This window comes from Physella acuta, unplaced genomic scaffold (genome assembly GCF_028476545.2).
Source record: "Physella acuta isolate Inbredline_101_S28 unplaced genomic scaffold, ASM2847654v3 ptg001595l, whole genome shotgun sequence".
Lineage (NCBI taxonomy): Eukaryota > Metazoa > Mollusca > Gastropoda > Physidae > Physella > Physella acuta.
Genome location: NW_026733109.1, coordinates 94,181 through 111,949, shown reverse-complemented (window position 1 = coordinate 111,949; position 17,769 = coordinate 94,181). Strand labels below are relative to the sequence as shown.

General features: G+C 37.8%; 2 protein-coding genes across 2 annotated transcripts; both read left to right on the top strand.

Annotated features, from left to right (window-relative positions):
- Positions 1-4,183: 4,183 nt before the first annotated feature.
- On the top strand, positions 4,184-12,902 carry LOC131929094 (uncharacterized). The gene is made up of 5 exons (XM_059285287.1): positions 4,184-4,280; positions 10,507-10,633; positions 11,317-11,558; positions 12,379-12,479; positions 12,759-12,902. The coding sequence occupies exons 1-5, from the start codon at positions 4,205-4,207 to the stop codon at positions 12,900-12,902; spliced, it is 690 nt and encodes a 229-aa protein (XP_059141270.1). The 5' UTR covers positions 4,184-4,204.
- Positions 12,903-13,404: 502 nt separating this feature from the next.
- LOC131929093 (uncharacterized) lies at positions 13,405-15,801 on the top strand. Its single transcript, XM_059285286.1, has 3 exons — positions 13,405-13,521; positions 14,162-14,388; positions 15,521-15,801. The coding sequence occupies exons 1-3, from the start codon at positions 13,405-13,407 to the stop codon at positions 15,762-15,764; spliced, it is 588 nt and encodes a 195-aa protein (XP_059141269.1). The 3' UTR covers positions 15,765-15,801.
- The last annotated feature ends 1,968 nt before the right edge of the window (positions 15,802-17,769 follow it).

The following is a 17,769-nucleotide window of genomic DNA, read 5'->3' as shown; positions in this document are numbered from 1 at the left end:
CTGGTCTGTTGTGTACATGAATGTCTGGTCTGTTGTGTACATGAATGTCTGGTCTGTTGTGTACATGAATGTCTGGTCTGTTGTGTACATGAATGTCTGGTCTGTTGTCGTGTACATGAATGTCTGGTCTGTTTTGTACATGAATGTCTGGTCTGTTGTGTACATGAATGTCTGGTCTGTTGTGTACATGAATGTCTGGTCTGTTGTGTACATGAATGTCTGGTCTGTTGTGTACATGAATGTCTGGTTTGTTGTGTACATGAATGTCTGGTCTGTTAGTGTGTACGTGAATGTCTGGTCTGTTAGTGTGTACATGAATGTCTGGTCTGTTGTCGTGTACATGAATGTCTGGTTTGTTGTGTACATGAATGTCTGGTTTGTTGTGTACATGAATGTCTGATCTGTCGTGTACATGAATGTCTGGTCTGTTGTGTTCATGAATGTCTGGTCTGTTGTCGTGTACATGAATGTCTGGTTTGTTGTGTACATGAATGTCTGGTCTGTTGTGTACATGAATGTCTGGTTTGTTGTGTACATGAATGTCTGGTCTGTTAGTGTGTACGTGAATGTCTGGTCTGTTAGTGTGTACATGAATGTCTGGTCTGTTGTCGTGTACATGAATGTCTGGTCTGTAAGTGTGTACATGAATGTCTGGTTTGTTGTGTACATGAATGTCTGATCTGTCGTGTACATGAATGTCTGGTCTGTTGTGTTCATGAATGTCTGGTCTGTTGTCGTGTACATGAATGTCTGGTTTGTTGTGTACATGAATGTCTGGTCTGTTGTGTTCATGAATGTCTGGTCTGTTGTCGTGTACATGAATGTCTGGTTTGTTGTGTACATGAATGTCTGGTCTGTTGTGTACATGAATGTCTGGTCTGTTGTGTACATGAATGTCTGGTTTGTTGTGTGCATGAATGTCTGGTCTGTTAGTGTGTACGTGAATGTCTGGTCTGTTAGTGTGTACATGAATGTCTGGTCTGTTGTCGTGTACATGAATGTCTGGTCTGTTGTGTACATAAATGTCTGGTCTGTTGTTGTGTAAATGAATGTGTGGTCTGTTGTGTAAATGAATGTCTTGTCTGTTGTGTACATGAATGTCTGTGTACATGTGTGTCTGGTCTGTTGTTGTGTAAATGAATGTGTGGTCTGCTGTGTACATGAATGTCTGGTCTGTTGTCGTGTACATGAATGTCTGGTCTGTTGTGTACATGAATATCTGGTCTGTTGTTGTGTACACGTGTGTCTGGTCTGATGTCGTGTACCCAGGAATCTCCGTCTAATATGTACACGAATGTCATGTCTTTGTTGTGTACACATGAGTCTCTGATTTATCGAGTACACTTAAATGTCTGGTTTGTTTTCCTGTTCACATGAATGTCTGGTCTCTTCTCGTGTACACATGAATGCCTGCTCTGTTCTATACACATGAATATCTGGTTTGTTCTGTACACATGAATGTCTGATCTGTTGTGTACACGTGTAGTCTGATCTGTTGTGTACACATGAATGTCTTATCTATTCTCCTATTCACGTGAATGTCTAGTCTGTTTTCTTGTACACATGAATGTCTGGTCTGTTCTGTACACATGAATGTCTGATCTATTGACTTCTCATGTGAAGACATCTTGTCAACTTGTCCCCACGACGCGGCCCTCTAGTCAAATCATTAAACAGCTTTAGAAATATATTTTTTTCATAATTCATATCTTATCAATACTCCGACATGCATAATGAGATTAGGCCTAATCCTCTTACGATTGAGGATCAGCCTTGTATTACTTATGGTTTATTAGTTATTTATGCTGTTCATTTTGACCCAAGATCGAACTTTCGTTTTTTGCATGTCATTTCTAGAATTTTTAATATTCAAGTATTAAAATTTTGTTTTCACTTTTGGATTTAGAAGAGGTTTGAAGGGATAAAAAACTGTACCTAATGATACTTAGGAATATATTTCGGTTGGAATTTAATATTGGAAAATCAATGAAACTAAATACAATGCTAGTGCCATAAACTTGTATGGCACTTGCATTCGATTTTAGAACTACGGAATACAAGAAAACACAAGACAAGAGAACACAACACTACACAACAAAACACAAGCCAGAGTTTATTCCAGGCATCTCTTCATGGGGTGGGCCGAGCCCCCACACCTCCCTCAGAAAGTCTACCGCCCCCCTCCCCGAACGAAACGGAATTTATATAGAAAACATTTACTTTTACCAGTGTCCCCCCCCCCCCCCCCCAAATATCAAGTGCCCCCCCCCTGAGAAACAATTCTGGAAGAAACACTGCACTGAGCTGTATAAACCTACACAATACTACACTTTTTTTTACCCATTTGTGATAATTGATAAAAGGTGAATCCATAGCTGATCATATAACGAAAATAAGAAGGCGTACAATAACATGATAGGGACGGTGTAATGGAAATAATTAGCACTCGGTTCTTAACAACATCAAAGTTTCAAGTTGGATGCAAGGTTTCTTTCAGAATTTTTGCTCCGGGTGCACTTGAGTAAGGGTGGGGGGGGGGGAGACACTTGAAATCTCTATGAAAGATGCCTGAAAGAAACACACTGGTTTTGTGCCAGTGTTCGAGTCCACCCAGCTCTAATGGGTACCGGAATCGATTCGGTAGGAAATAGTACTGATTACAGGCCGAGGTTCAATTAACCCATTAACTCTACTTCATAAGCCAATCAAGTTCAACAGAGGTCGGCGTGGCCGGGTCGGTTAAGCTCATGATTACTGAACCGACAAGTTCCGTGTTCGAAACCCTTGGGCAGAAGAGGTCCGATAGCCAGGAGAGACAACTCTAAAATCAAACAACTACTGTAGTGTGCTCTTGGGTGGACAAAGGCTATGGAAGCCAATCCAAAAAGCAGGTTGAATCTGGAGTCAACGGCCTACATGGCACTTAACAAGTTGACACGTATTAAAAACGAAAAAATAAAAACATTTCCAAGTTCCCATTTTTTGCTAATAAAATAATTTCTACACACAGAATATGTATGGTTGCCTCTCCAGACCAAGTCCACACACCCCTTCCCCGGCACGAAATAAAAATAACGAGCCGACTCGCGGCATATCATACGCCGCTATTTAGTTGTTGTTTTTTCTACTTTTCAGTAATTCATAATTTGTGAATTCGACAGTACCAATGCTGCCACTGAAAATATTTGCTTTAAAACACTATCAGTAGCTCGTTAAGGACGATACTAGCCCCACCCTCCTTTCCCCCAATCCCTACTCTACACACCCCCCCCCCCCCCCCGTGAAAGCAGCCTCCTCTTAGTTACCTTCCCTAAGTTTAAAATCGTTTCAAATTAAATTATCTGCCCTTAATAGCCGTCACTAAACCCGGCTCTACGATGGTATACGTTTAGCGTGAACCACAGCTCACCAGACCATGAAGGGGTGGGGTGGTAGGGAGCGCGCTTACAGCTTGTTTTCTAGCGTCTCTAAGAAGAGAATTATATATATAGATAATTTTATAATGAAAATATATACTTTAACCATCGTCCACGCCACATCTCTCCCCCCCCCCCCCCCAAATTTAAGTCCTCCCTCACCACTCGAAATTTACAAGTGCCCTCCACGGGAAAATGTCTGAAAGAAACTGTTAGCATTTCACGCAACACCGAGCAAAGGAACGCAACTATTTTTAGACATACTCATAGTATCAACTCTACTTCTGTCACACCCCCCCTCCCTCCCTCCCCTTGGTGACGCCACCGACTGCACTTCATAACTCACTCATGGGTAAAAGACCATTAATTAGTTGAAATCAATCACCGCCGCTAATTCAATTGCTACACATGGACTGGTTCAGCTAATTAAAGCCAAATCAGCTGTGGCCAGCCGCACTGAACACACCCCGGTTAATGAACAGATTGATTCGGTCTTACGGCAAATAGCAATCTGTTATCGACAGCTAGCGTCCTTAGCAACGATGGATGACGAATCAAATTCGCGCATTTTCTTTTTACGTTAAATTTTTAAAAAAAAAATCTTATTTGTTGTGGTAATGGTGTATGCATGTTTTGAAACTAATCTTTTTAAAAACTTGCAAAAAGCTAAAAATGTTTGGCTAAAAAAGAAGAAAACGTATAAAAAAAAGGGTTTTGATGAATCGACCGTATTTTGATTGACTTGTTTTTATTTTGTTGTTTACCAGGCCCTCAGAAGGATCGTAGCCATGAAGGAACAGACATATGGGTGGTATCCGTCTGTTCAGGATATTTATAGACCTAAAGGGAGACCATCATCCTACCGTAAGTTATTGTGTCTACATACATGTGGTTTATATATATATATATATATATATATATATATATATATATATATATATATATATATATATATATATATATATATATATATTCCCTAGAAGCACGCCGTTCTAACTCAATTATTTATTTTTTTGGAGATATTTACACTGTTGTGTTCAAAATACACCAGGCATCATAGCAAAAAAAATAGTGGCCATATATCTCACCATTACACAACACTTCAATTTCACCAAGTGCTTAATATAGAAAATATAAGGAAAACAAATCTTTAAAGCCTTTTAAAAAGTCGAGTCAGGATAGTCTGGTTCCAGAGAAACGATATATAAGCCTATATATATATATATATATATATATATATATATCTAATATATAAAGCTCAGTTCTGTAACGTGTGGCAAAAAAGTTTGTCGTTGACAGTTCTACGGATTTAAGTGTTAGATTTTTTATCGTGCTCAAAGTCTAAATTTACGAGTCAAAAAATTACCATTGAAAGTCTTTAAAAACAATTTTCATTCTATTTACTTAGAAGATAAATTTTCAATTATGAACACGACATAAAATGTTTAAAAAGTGTATCGACGTTTATAAAATTTCTAAAATTGTGTCGGAAATGTATTGACTGCACAGTTACTTCCCTTTAATGAAAAATAAATCCTTAAGAAGAGAGAATTAACATTTTATTACTTTGTTTTTGGTGTTAAGAAAAAAAAAATAATTACACAATTAGCGGGGATTGATTAAGTGCAATGTCGTTAGGTATTTTTAACAGTGCCTTTTATTTATTCTATACACTGAACATACTGTTCAATAATTATTTATTTTTTTAAATCAATAACATTTAATAAGCCAGGTCCTACAAATCATATACATTTATTTCTTTTCATTTACGGATGAGCTTGGAGTATTATCATTTTTGTTCACTAAATTGAAACAGGCGCGTCCGCCGGCGCCCCTGCACGGTTTGATTTGGCACCCTGGGCTATCATGTGAGCGCTATGCTGCATCATTTTGTTTTAAACAGTGCGATAGACTATGGATAAGAAAGGTTACTATAGTCTTTAAGTGAATCAAATCCGGGCGTCCTCCGGCACCCCGACAGGGTGCTATTTGGCGCCCCGGGCCTTCCGGTGTACGCTATGGTATCTACGTTCGCGTGAGTTCAAAAGACTATAAATAAGTTATGCACTATAGGCGTTTACTAAGTTCAATCAGGCGGTGACGTCATGGTGCGTCCTCTGGCGCCCAGACAGGGTGCTTTTTGGGGTCCCGGGCCTCCCGTGTTCGGTTTCGCGCCTACGTTCATTAAAGTGAGTGCAAAAGACTATGAATAAGTTGGTGTACTATAGTCGTTTATTAAGTTGAAACAGGCGATTCAGCCCCGTGAGCACTTTGCGTTTATATTCGCGTTAGTGTTTTCTTTTTGTTTAGGTTGGGTTTGCGTTAGTGGTTGCGTTTTGATTTGGTTCGTTTTTGTTCTTTCTTTTTTCGTTTTCGTTTGTGTTTTATTTTCTTTGGGTTTGTGTTTGTATTTGTGTTTGAGGTTGGTTTTGCGTTTGGATTTGGTTTGTTTTCGTTTGTTTTTTCTTTTTGTGTTTTTTTCTTTGGGTTTGTGGTTGGTTTTGCGTTTTGATTTGGTTTGTTTTCGTTTGCTTTTTCGTTTGTGTTTTTTTCTTTGGGTTTGTGTTTGTGGTTGGTTTTGCGTTTGGATTTGGTTTGTTTTCGTTTGCTTTTTTCTTTGTGTTCGTATTGGTGTTTGTGGTTGGTTTGTTGTAAGTTTTTGTTTTCGTTTGTATTTGTAATTGTGTTAGCGTTATGTTTGCGTTTTGTTGTTTTGGTTTGTTGTGGTTTGGGTGGGCAATGCCGGGTTTATGATGATTACTAAACACACAGGTAATGGTCTTTAACGGAAAGGTTTTTCACAAAAGCCAGAGCAGGGCCTGGCCGGGACGGCTAGTATATATATATATATATATATATATATATATATATACTAGCCGTCCCGGCCAGGCCCTGCTCTGGCTTCTGTGAAAAACCTTTCTGTGTGTTTAGTAATCATCATAAACCCGGCATTGCCCACCCAAACCACAACCAACCAAAACCAAAACAACAAAACGCAAACATAACGCTAACACAATTACAAATACAAACGAAAACAAAAACTTAACAACAAACACAACCACACCCACAAACACCAATACATACACAAATAAAAAACAAACAAAAAAGCAAACGAAAACAAAAACCTAACAACAAACCCAACCACAAACACCAATACCAACAAAAAAAAAATCAACGAAAAAAGCAAACGAAAACAAACCAAATCCAAACGCAAAACCAACCAAAAACACAAATACAAACCCAAACAAAAAAAACACAAACAAAAACGAAAAAAGAAAGAACAAAAACGAACCAAATTAAAACGCAACCACTAACGCAAACCCACCTAAACACAAAGAAAACACTAACGCGAACATAAACGCCCGGGGCGGAATCACCTGTTTTAGCTTAATGAACGACTATAGTACCCCAACTTATTCACAGTCTTTTGCACTCACTTAAACGAACGCGCCTGTTTCAATTTAATAAACAATTTTAATACTCCAAGCTTATCCGTAAAATACCTACATTTGCACTTGATTAATCCCCGCTAATTATGTAATTATTTTTTTTCCCAACACCAAAACAAAGTAATTAAAAAGTAAATTATTTTCACGGAATGCAATGGTTTTATAAAGTTATAATGGGAAGTAATTGTGTTTTTCCTAATTTATCAAAGGGAAGTAAGTGCTATAGGACTAAATAAAGACATAATTAGAATTTTTGTAAAAGATAATATTTTTTTTAAAACTTGTGTTTAATGAACATGCCGACAATTATTACTATAATTTGAAAAATGAAAATTATTTCCCAACACTTTCAATAGTAATTTTTTAGCTCATAAATTTAGACAAATGCGCACGATAATTTTCTAACTTTTAAATTCGTACACTTCCAACGACATACAGATTACATACAGAACTGAGCTTTATATATTAGATACTAGCCGTCCCGGCCAGGCCCTGCTCTGGCTTCTGTGAAAAACCTTTCTGTTAAAGACCATTACCTGTGTGTTTAGTAATCATCATAAACCCGGCATTGCCCACCCAAACCACAACCAACCAAAACCAAAACAACAAAACGCAAACATAACGCTAACACAATTACAAATACAAACGAAAACAAAAACTTAACAACAAACACAACCACACCCACAAACACCAATACATACACAAATAAAAAACAAACAAAAAAGCAAACGAAAACAAAAACCTAACAACAAACCCAACCACAAACACCAATACCAACAAAAAAAAATCAACGAAAAAAGCAAACGAAAACAAACCAAATCCAAACGCAAAACCAACCAAAAACACAAATACAAACCCAAACAAAAAAAAACACAAACAAAAACGAAAAAAGAAAGAACAAAAACGAACCAAATTAAAACGCAACCACTAACGCAAACCCACCTAAACACAAAGAAAACACTAACGCGAACATAAACGCCCGGGGCGGAATCACCTGTTTTAGCTTAATGAACGACTATAGTACCCCAACTTATTCACAGTCTTTTGCACTCACTTAAACGAACGCGCCTGTTTCAATTTAACAAACAATTTTAATACTCCAAGCTTATCCGTAAAATACCTACATTTGCACTTGATTAATCCCCGCTAATTATGTAATTATTTTTTTTCCCAACACCAAAACAAAGTAATTAAAAAGTAAATTATTTTCACGGAATGCAATGGTTTTATAAAGTTATAAAGGGAAGTAATTGTGTTTTTCCTAATTTATCAAAGGGAAGTAAGTGCTATAGGACTAAATAAAGACATAATTAGAATTTTTGTAAAAGATGATATTTTTTTTAAAACTTGTGTTTAATGAACATGCCGACAATTATTACTATAATTTGAAAAATGAAAATTATTTCCCAACACTTTCAATAGTAATTTTTTAGCTCATAAATTTAGACAAATGCGCACGATAATTTTCTAACTTTTAAATTCGTACACTTCCAACGACATACAGATTACATACAGAACTGAGCTTTATATATTAGATATATGTATTACTAGCCGTCCCGGCCAGGCCCTGCTCTGGCTTCTGTGAAAAACCTTTCTGTGTGTTTAGTAATCATCATAAACCCGGCATTGCCCACCCAAACCACAACCAACCAAAACCAAAACAACAAAACGCAAACATAACGCTAACACAATTACAAATACAAACGAAAACAAAAACTTAACAACAAACACAACCACACCCACAAACACCAATACATACACAAATAAAAAAAAACAAAAAAGCAAACGAAAACAAAAACCTAACAACAAACCCAACCACAAACACCAATACCAACAAAAAAAAAAAATCAACGAAAAAAGCAAACGAAAACAAACCAAATCCAAACGCAAAACCAACCAAAAACACAAATACAAACCCAAACAAAAAAAACACAAACAAAAACGAAAAAAGAAAGAACAAAAACGAACCAAATTAAAACGCAACCACTAACGCAAACCCACCTAAACACAAAGAAAACACTAACGCGAACATAAACGCCCGGGGCGGAATCACCTGTTTTAGCTTAATGAACGACTATGGTACCCCAACTTATTCACAGTCTTTTGCACTCACTTAAACGAACGCGCCTGTTTCAATTTAATAAACAATTTTAATACTCCAAGCTTATCCGTAAAATACCTACATTTGCACTTGATTAATCCCCGCTAATTATGTAATTATTTTTTTTCCCAACACCAAAACAAAGTAATTAAAAAGTAAATTATTTTCACGGAATGCAATGGTTTTATAAAGTTATAAAGGGAAGTAATTGTGTTTTTCCTAATTTATCAAAGGGAAGTAAGTGCTATAGGACTAAATAAAGACATAATTAGAATTTTTGTAAAAGATGATATTTTTTTTAAAACTTGTGTTTAATGAACATGCCGACAATTATTACTTTAATTTGAAAAATGAAAATTATTTCCCAACACTTTCAATAGTAATTTTTTAGCTCATAAATTTAGACAAATGCGCACGATAATTTTCTAACTTTTAAATTCGTACACTTCCAACGACATACAGATTACATACAGAACTGAGCTTTATATATTAGATATATATATATATATATATATATATATATATATATACATATGTAGCCTATATATATATATATATATATGTGTGTGTGTGTGTGCTAGATATACGTGTATGTATGTGTGTGCTACACGTATATATCTGTAATTCTCACGGTGCCAGACAATGACTTATTTATAAGCTGACCTACTGTTGGGAGAGCTGATTGGCACTTGTCCAGCCTCGGGCATACCTAAACAAGAGGTGACCCAACGGGCTAACGGTCGTAAGTGGACGGGTAATTTTGTTTACTGGGCTAGCTGTGTGGACTTCCACAGAGTTGCCTATGTACACTAGCTAGTGGTCAACATTACAAACACGACTCTACATAGTATTGTGTACAGTTGAAAATGTGTACTTCTATTAAGGACTTAAATTAGCTATCCTTACGACGGCTTATATATTCCCCGATACACACTTTAACCTAACATTAAACATAGCCATAAAAGGAGATTGCTTGAAAAGCTTAAATTAAGAAAATGCGTGGGAATGGCTGACCGATACAAAATTGTTTGACTACGACGCCGTTGCTAGAAAAATCAAATTCTTTCGAACCGTTTATAGCTGTGTAAAGATATGTAGTGCTTTGTTTTTCGTAACTCTTTGTTATGTAGCTCTGTGTTGAGTTGTGTAGTACTCTGTTGAATTGGGTAAAGTTATGTTAATTAAGCTATGCAATGCTGTGTTGAGTCGTGTTATTGAGTTGTGTGGGATGTAGTGTTGTGTTGAGTTATGTAATGTTGTGTTGAGTCGTGTTATTGAGTTGTGTAGAATGTATTGTTGAGTAATACTATTGAGTTGTGTAGAATGTAGTGTTGAGTAATACTATTGAGTTGTGTAGAATGTAGTGTTGAGTAATGTTATTGAGTTGTGTAGAATGTAATATTGAGTAATGTTATTGAGTTGTGTAGAATGTAGAGTTGAGTAATGTTATTGAGTTGTGTAGGATGTAGTGTTGTGTTGAGTTAAGCTATTGAGTTGTGCCATGTCCCATTTACCTTCTCCCCCTATTGACCTCCCTCAGACCTCGAATGCCTCTACAAATATGGAAACTCCATGTACTACCAGTCGAAGGCTGTACCCCCAGCACCGGAACTGCTGGTCAGGGGCGTTTCCGGGGCGTCGCCACCCCCCACACCCCAAGATCTCAGGTTAGTAACATTTGAAAACATTTTTCTTACTTTACCTTAAAAAAAATCAAGTGACCATTTTGTCACTTTAAGGTTTTCATTACTGATGCTGTAGTGTTAACACTACGGTATTAGAGTTAGGACGTTATTCATTAATGGATTTGGTTCTAAAGGGGTCGTCCATAAATGAAGGTGTGTGATGAAAGGGAGGGGGAGGATTCAGATGGTGCGACGTCACCCTTTTGCATATTAAAAAAGCAATGTTAGAAAACGTATTTTAGACGTTATTTAATTTCGCGTTTTAGAAAACTGTTTTAATAAATTGTAAGAGGAATTGATTAAAATACTTTATTTTGACGGAGTTCAAACAAGATTTTGGAAAAATATCGATGTTTTTAAAAAAAATTCAACTACAATTTTAAAGGGGGGGGGGGGGAGTTGTAGACTGAGGTGTGACGTCATTTTAGGGGGGGGGGGTGGGCTGGCTTTTTGTGACGATGTGTGACGGAGGGGAGGTAAAAATCGTCCAAAAAAACGTGACGTCATTGATGGATGACCCCAAATATATATCAACGTTTTAAAGCACTAGTAGATCTAATGAATGCTTGCATCTTCTTAAACAAGACTGCTTTTGTAAATAAAATTTAATTATTCGAAATTTTAATTAACCGCACGATAAAAATTCGAATTTTTTTTTATTCCAGAAGATCAAAATCTGTACCCATCCCCAAGTTCACAAAAAGCACCAAGATCCACATACCAACACCATCCGAGTGCTGGGCGGCGCACCGGAAGTTACAAGAGACACAATGGGGCGTGGCCAACGACACGACAGACTTCAGTTCAAGGCCGCCAACGGAGATGTGCTGGCCCCTACCCAAGGAGAAACAGCAGGAGATGCTCAACCAACAGAGACAGATGCAAACAGCTCCACAGAATGCGTGGGGTGTGTATTGTAATGGTGTTGCTGCGTGTAGCCTAGGGTGAGGTGTATTGGGGGGGGGGGGGGTTAACCGGTGAAAGCGTTTAAAGCCCTTTAAAGTATTTTTTTTTTTAAATAAAGCAGAATAAAATAAAATAGAATAGAATCTCGTAGAAAAGAAGAATTGCATACCAAGTGAACAGCAAACAATTCGTGCGGAATATTAGTACTTTATAAATTCATATGCGTTTTTTTTCTTAGAAATCGGAAATAGCGTAAAGTACTACTTTCGGTAAAGGGAAATTACTCAAAATTTGACAGAAGGTAGAAAATTAGATCTTTTACGTTTATGCGAAATTTCGTCTATCTGTCTGAAACAGTGCTCAAGTTATAGGCTTTTGAAAAGCCAAAAGTAGAATAAGTTCGACTTCCGGTTACCGGAAATAGCTGAAAAGTTGTTACAGAACTAAAATTTAATATAATATTTATATATGAAATTTAATCAACTTAGCTGTAACGGTACTCAAGTTATCATGTTCACAGACACTAAGACACACGTCCACACAGACATGCGAACACAATTACAAAACTATGTTTTTCTGACTCGGGGGGGGGGGGGGGGGGGGGGGGGGTGTAAAAACGTCGAGCTTTGTAAACGATTCGTAAAAATCTTGATTTTTTTGCACGATTACATGACTTTCTCTATACTTTGTTTCGTATACGAGGAAGTAAAAACCAGTGCATGGATCTTCGCATATCAAAATAATGTACATGTATTGGGATATATGATTTAGATTTTTATTAGTTGATGCAAATAAAAATATTTTGATCTTTTTTATTTCAGGTCTCAGGTCGAAAACATCCCCAGATTTATACGGCTCAGGTTCTGTTTTAGAATGGCCAGCAGCGCATCACAACAAAGAAGAGCGCCCAGATTCAGCAAGGGTTTTGTAGTTTGTAGCCATTCTGTTGTTTTTATTCTTCGGCCACTTCGATTTATTAAGTTGTGTTTATTCCTTGTGTAGTATCCAAATATATATTTATGGAAGAGAGGGACAGTATAGTACAGGGGGGGGGGGTCTTTTTGTTATTGGGTAGGGGTTTTGTCGTTTAGGGATTAAAGTCGGTTATGGAGGAGTGAATATGTTTTTGACGAAACACCGATTGTCTCCTAATTACAAATTTTTGGTGTGGATGACGTTATGCTGCAACTCCCTATTGTAGGTAACGGTCGAGAAGATGTCACGTGACAAGAAAAGCAGACCAGCTACATCTTTCGTCAGGTCATCACAAGGCAACCAGAGACCTACAACAGCCAAACCTGCTGTAGTGCCAGCGCCCCCTAGTGGCAAAAATACTCATCGCTAAAACGGGCCCTGTCAGGTAACTAATTTTGTTGTAAAGCCTAATTTCAAACCTCGTTGTGAAGACTTCTTTCTCTTCTTCGTTCTTAATTTTTAGTGTTGGAAGAGATCGAGCCTTATCTGACAGAGGGTTTGAACTCGAGACTTTTTTCGAATTTATCAACCATGAGCTTTTGCCGACTCGACCACGCCTCCATCGCAATTAAGGATACGTGTCAACTGGTTATGCGCCATTGAGGCCATTGACTCCGATTTCAGCCTGCTTTTCTTTTTGGATTTGCTTCCATAGCCTTTGTCCAACCAAGAACAAACTACAAGGCAGCAGTTGTTTGATTTTGGACTTGTCTCTCCTAGATGGGTTGCTGTCCCCAGCTATCGAGCCTCATCTGCCCGAACACATACATTCAAAAACACACTCTCCCTCACACACAAACATTCACACCCACTCTACCACCCACTCAAAATAGAGCAAACAGTCCCCCCCCCCACACCCACACCAGCTAACAATGTCTTCCCTCTCCACCAGAATCCAAAGCGCCACTGTACGCAGAGAGAAGACCCCTCTACCGTCCCGCCCTGTCACTGCCGGGCCCATGAGGCTAGTTACACCAGAGGAATCCACTGTAAGTCTTAGGTCTTAGCCGGGGTTTCTTTCAGTCCTCTCCGGGGGGGGGGGGGGGGGAGTGTAGGCGGCTTAAATTTCCGGGGGGGGGGGGGGAGGGAACGGACACTTTATAAATTCTGGTGTGGGGTGATGGTAGACATACTTCGGAGGGGAGGAGCGGTGCCCCCCCCCCCCCCGAATGGATGCTTGAAAGATACTTCGGGGATGGGGTGACTGCCCCCATTTCATTAAGTTGTCGATATGATCAGAGTTTTTTCGCCCCCCCCCCCCTTCCGAAGAAAGTCTACCGTACCCCCGAACGAAATGGAATTTATATAGAAAATATGTACTTTTAACAGTTTCCGCCCCCCCCCCCCCCCCGAAAATAAAATTTTAGTCCGCCATCCCGAAAATTTCAAGTGGACCCCCACCCCGGAGAAAAAAGTCTGGAAGAAACACTGGATATGATTCCAGCATACATCATCAGCCTCATCACCTCACTTTAGTCATCAACACCATCAACACCACCAACACCTTCAACAATATCACCACCATCACCACTACCAACAATCAACACTACCAACGTCTTTACCCCACTGCAGTCGCCTCCACCACCACCTCATCACCACCATCGATAACCCCACAACCCTCCTCTACAGGTTGCAAGTTACAAGCCACAGGTCTCGTTTCCCACGCAAGCAGTCGACCAACCGCAGACGGGGGTCAAAGTTCACCACACAACAGTCTATGAGGTCAACGCGTTGCGGAGCGCACTGGGAACACCGGACGAGGCGGTGACGTCAAATCTGGTGACGGACGACTATGACGCCATGGTAGAGAAGTACGGCTGGAGGGCGCAGATCCACGGGGACCCGTACGGCATCAAGTAGGTCTTTGACGGTAACAAGTAGGTCTTTGACGGTAACAAGTAGGTCTTTGACGGCATCAAGTAGGTCTTTGATGACATTAATTAGGTCTTTGACGAAATTAAGTAGGTCTTTGACGGCATTCATTAGGTCTTTGACGGCATTCATTAGGTCTTTGACGGTAACAAGTAGGTCTTTGACGGCATTCATTATGTCTTAGACGGCATTCATTAGGTCTTTCATGGCATAAAGTAGGTCTTTTACGGCATCAAGTAGGTCTCTGACGGTAACAAGTAGGTCTTTCACTGCATTAAATAGGTCTTTCACGGCATTAATTAGGTCTTTCGTGGCATTGAGTAGGTCTTTAATGGCATTAATTGGTCTTTCACTGCATTTATTAGGTCTTTCGTGGCATTGAGTAGGTCTTTGACGGCATTAATTGGTCTTTCACTGCATTAATTAGGTCTTTCGTGGCATTGAGTAGGTCTTTGACGGCATTAATTGGTCTTTCACGGCATTAATTAGGTCTTTCGCGGCTTTGAGTAGGTCGTTGACGAGGCTATAAGCAGCACCATACCTATGTAGCATGTAATTTAAAGAGGATGGGACGGCGTGGCCTAGCGGTAGAGAACTAGACTGCTAACCCGACTCTGGTTTTAATCCGGATTCAAGTATGTAGAACGTCTCTGAGTCCACCTAGCTCTGATGGGTACCTAACTCAGGTTTGGGAAAGGTGGCTGGACATAGTGCTGAGAGTGAAAACACTACCCTTTGCAATGCCGAGGTCTCTAAAACAGATGAACTCTACTTTCTCTGCCCCGTGTGTTTTTGGGCACGAACGGGAAAAGATGATGATGATGAATTTAGATAGGGGGAGGGGGAAGATAAAGCTCTATGCGTTCGGTATTTCTTTTATTATTCATCTTTACTAAACTCTAGTTACGGACAGATTAACTTACCAAATTATTGTATAGGATGAGATGGGATGTGTGTGTGTGTGTGTGTGTGTGTGTGTGTGTGTGTGTGCGTGTGTGTGTGAGCGTGTGTTTGTGTGTGTGTGTGTGCGCGTGTGTTTGTGTGTGTGTGTGTATCCCATATGCAAATACTCACACAAACTAAACGCCTGCACATGTTGCTTGCCGTTCCACCCAGGAAACCAATGCAGAGAAGGAGCTACGCCGTCAACTGCACCGAGCCAGCCCTGCTGCCCGACCCCCCGAACGTGCACATGGAGTCCAACGAGCCGTTCTTCTACAACACCATCCCCCACAAGCCGATGAGCTTCGCCGTCCACAAGGAATGGATGTCTGAGGTGCTGATGGCCAAGAGGCTGGAGCTTCAGAAACGTCAGGGTGGCATCAAATACAATTACAAGAACTTTGCCTTCGTATATTAGAACTATTATATATATATATATATATATATATATATATATATATATATATATATATATATATATATATATATATATATATATATATATATATATATATATATATATATATATATATATATATATATATATATATATATATATATATATATATATTCACACACAAATAAAGTGTTTATGTTTGTGAGAAGGCAGCATCAAATTCCAGTGCTGATTATGAGGCTTGTAAGTCTACGGTCTAGAAATCTACTAGCTGGCAAGTACGAGAACGAGAAGTTGTGACCTACTTACAAGCCCTATTATTGTTATAAATGTAGATCTAAATTCTTAATACTTCTTTAACTAGGATATCAATAAAATTCACTAGGTTAGTTTGGTATTTATTTTAGAGGAATTGAAAGTCATGTATACTATTTATTCAAACATAAGTTCATGCAACGTTAACTATTTACATTTACGAAATTATTTTTGTTCACTGTTTAAAAAATGTAATGACTTGTGCTAGTTTTCATTCAAATTTTTGTTTTACACTTCAGTAAAATGTGATACTATTAGCCTTGTGTGATTATTGTTACTACACAATGATCAGCCAAACGGGAGCTTCTTGGTACCCCCTGTAAACACACACACACACAAATCTTACCAACTTTTAATGAACTGCTTACCATTTCTGCCCATTGATGTATTTTTATATCTGATGTCACAGACAACCTCACCTCACCTCACTATTGGGAAATCAACAAAGTCTGCCCCCCCCCCCATTTTAGATGTGTGTACAAAAAGGCAGTTTTAAAAAAAAATTGAAAAAGGGAGGTAAATCATATTTTTGTCACGCCAAAATTTTTAGAATATGTGCAACTTTGCAGCTGTATATAATCTAGGATAGCATGTGTTATTATAACATATTTATTAATGTTACAACGTAAAGCTTTACTGTGATATGTGTTTATATCTGACTTACTTGTTTCAATGTTTTAAAAATAATTTATTTTACCTTCAAATAAAAATCTTTAAAGAATTTTTAAAGGTCTCAACTATGTATATAATCTAAGTTCGCTAAATGATGTTTAGAAAATGTTAATAAGACTATAAACCATGGGAAGTAGGGAGCGTAAAAGGATTCCAAAACACACGTTGAAGAAGCTTAAAATATAGTTTTTTTTAATCTCAAAATGCAAAAAAACAACCTGGCAGCCTGCAATTCTAGGTTAGGACTATGCACTGACGTCAATGAGGTTTTAGATTACAACTTTGAGTGCTAAAATCCAGAAACAAATTGATGTTTCTGTAGAAACAAATTGATGTTTCTGTAGAAACAAATTGATGTTTCTGTAACGTCTGGTGGTGAATGTAATTTTTGTCATGTTTATCATGTCAGGAAGCCTATTGACAAACGAACATCTGTTGTATAAACGGATAGATTTTTAACACTGCAGTTTTATCTTTCAATCATTTCATTATGTTGATTTATAGCTAAATATATATATATATATATATATATATATATATATATATATATATATATATATATATATATATATATATATATATGTATATGTATATATATATATATATATATATATATATATATATATATATATATATATATATATATATATATATATATATATATATATATATGTATAGCCAATATATATGCCTAAATATTCATTGTATGTGAATGTTATAGTTATGTTCATTGAAGTAAATAATGACCAAACTATGTTTTTCTAAGTCTTTTTTGTATTGTGAAAGAAAATAGTTTCATAGTCATAGTATGATTTTAAGTGTGTCAAAGGGTGTAGTATATTTGTATAATGATTTAATTGTAAGCAAGTTGTAGGACTGAGGAGATAATAATAACATTAATCAGCTTTAATACAAAGGGATTAGTGATAAATGTTCTGAAAATCATTCACAAAAAATATGGTCCAAATTTGAAGTTTCAGGGAAAATATTATGCGAAGGAGAACATTCCCGTACACTATGGCAAGGAAAAACACGAGTT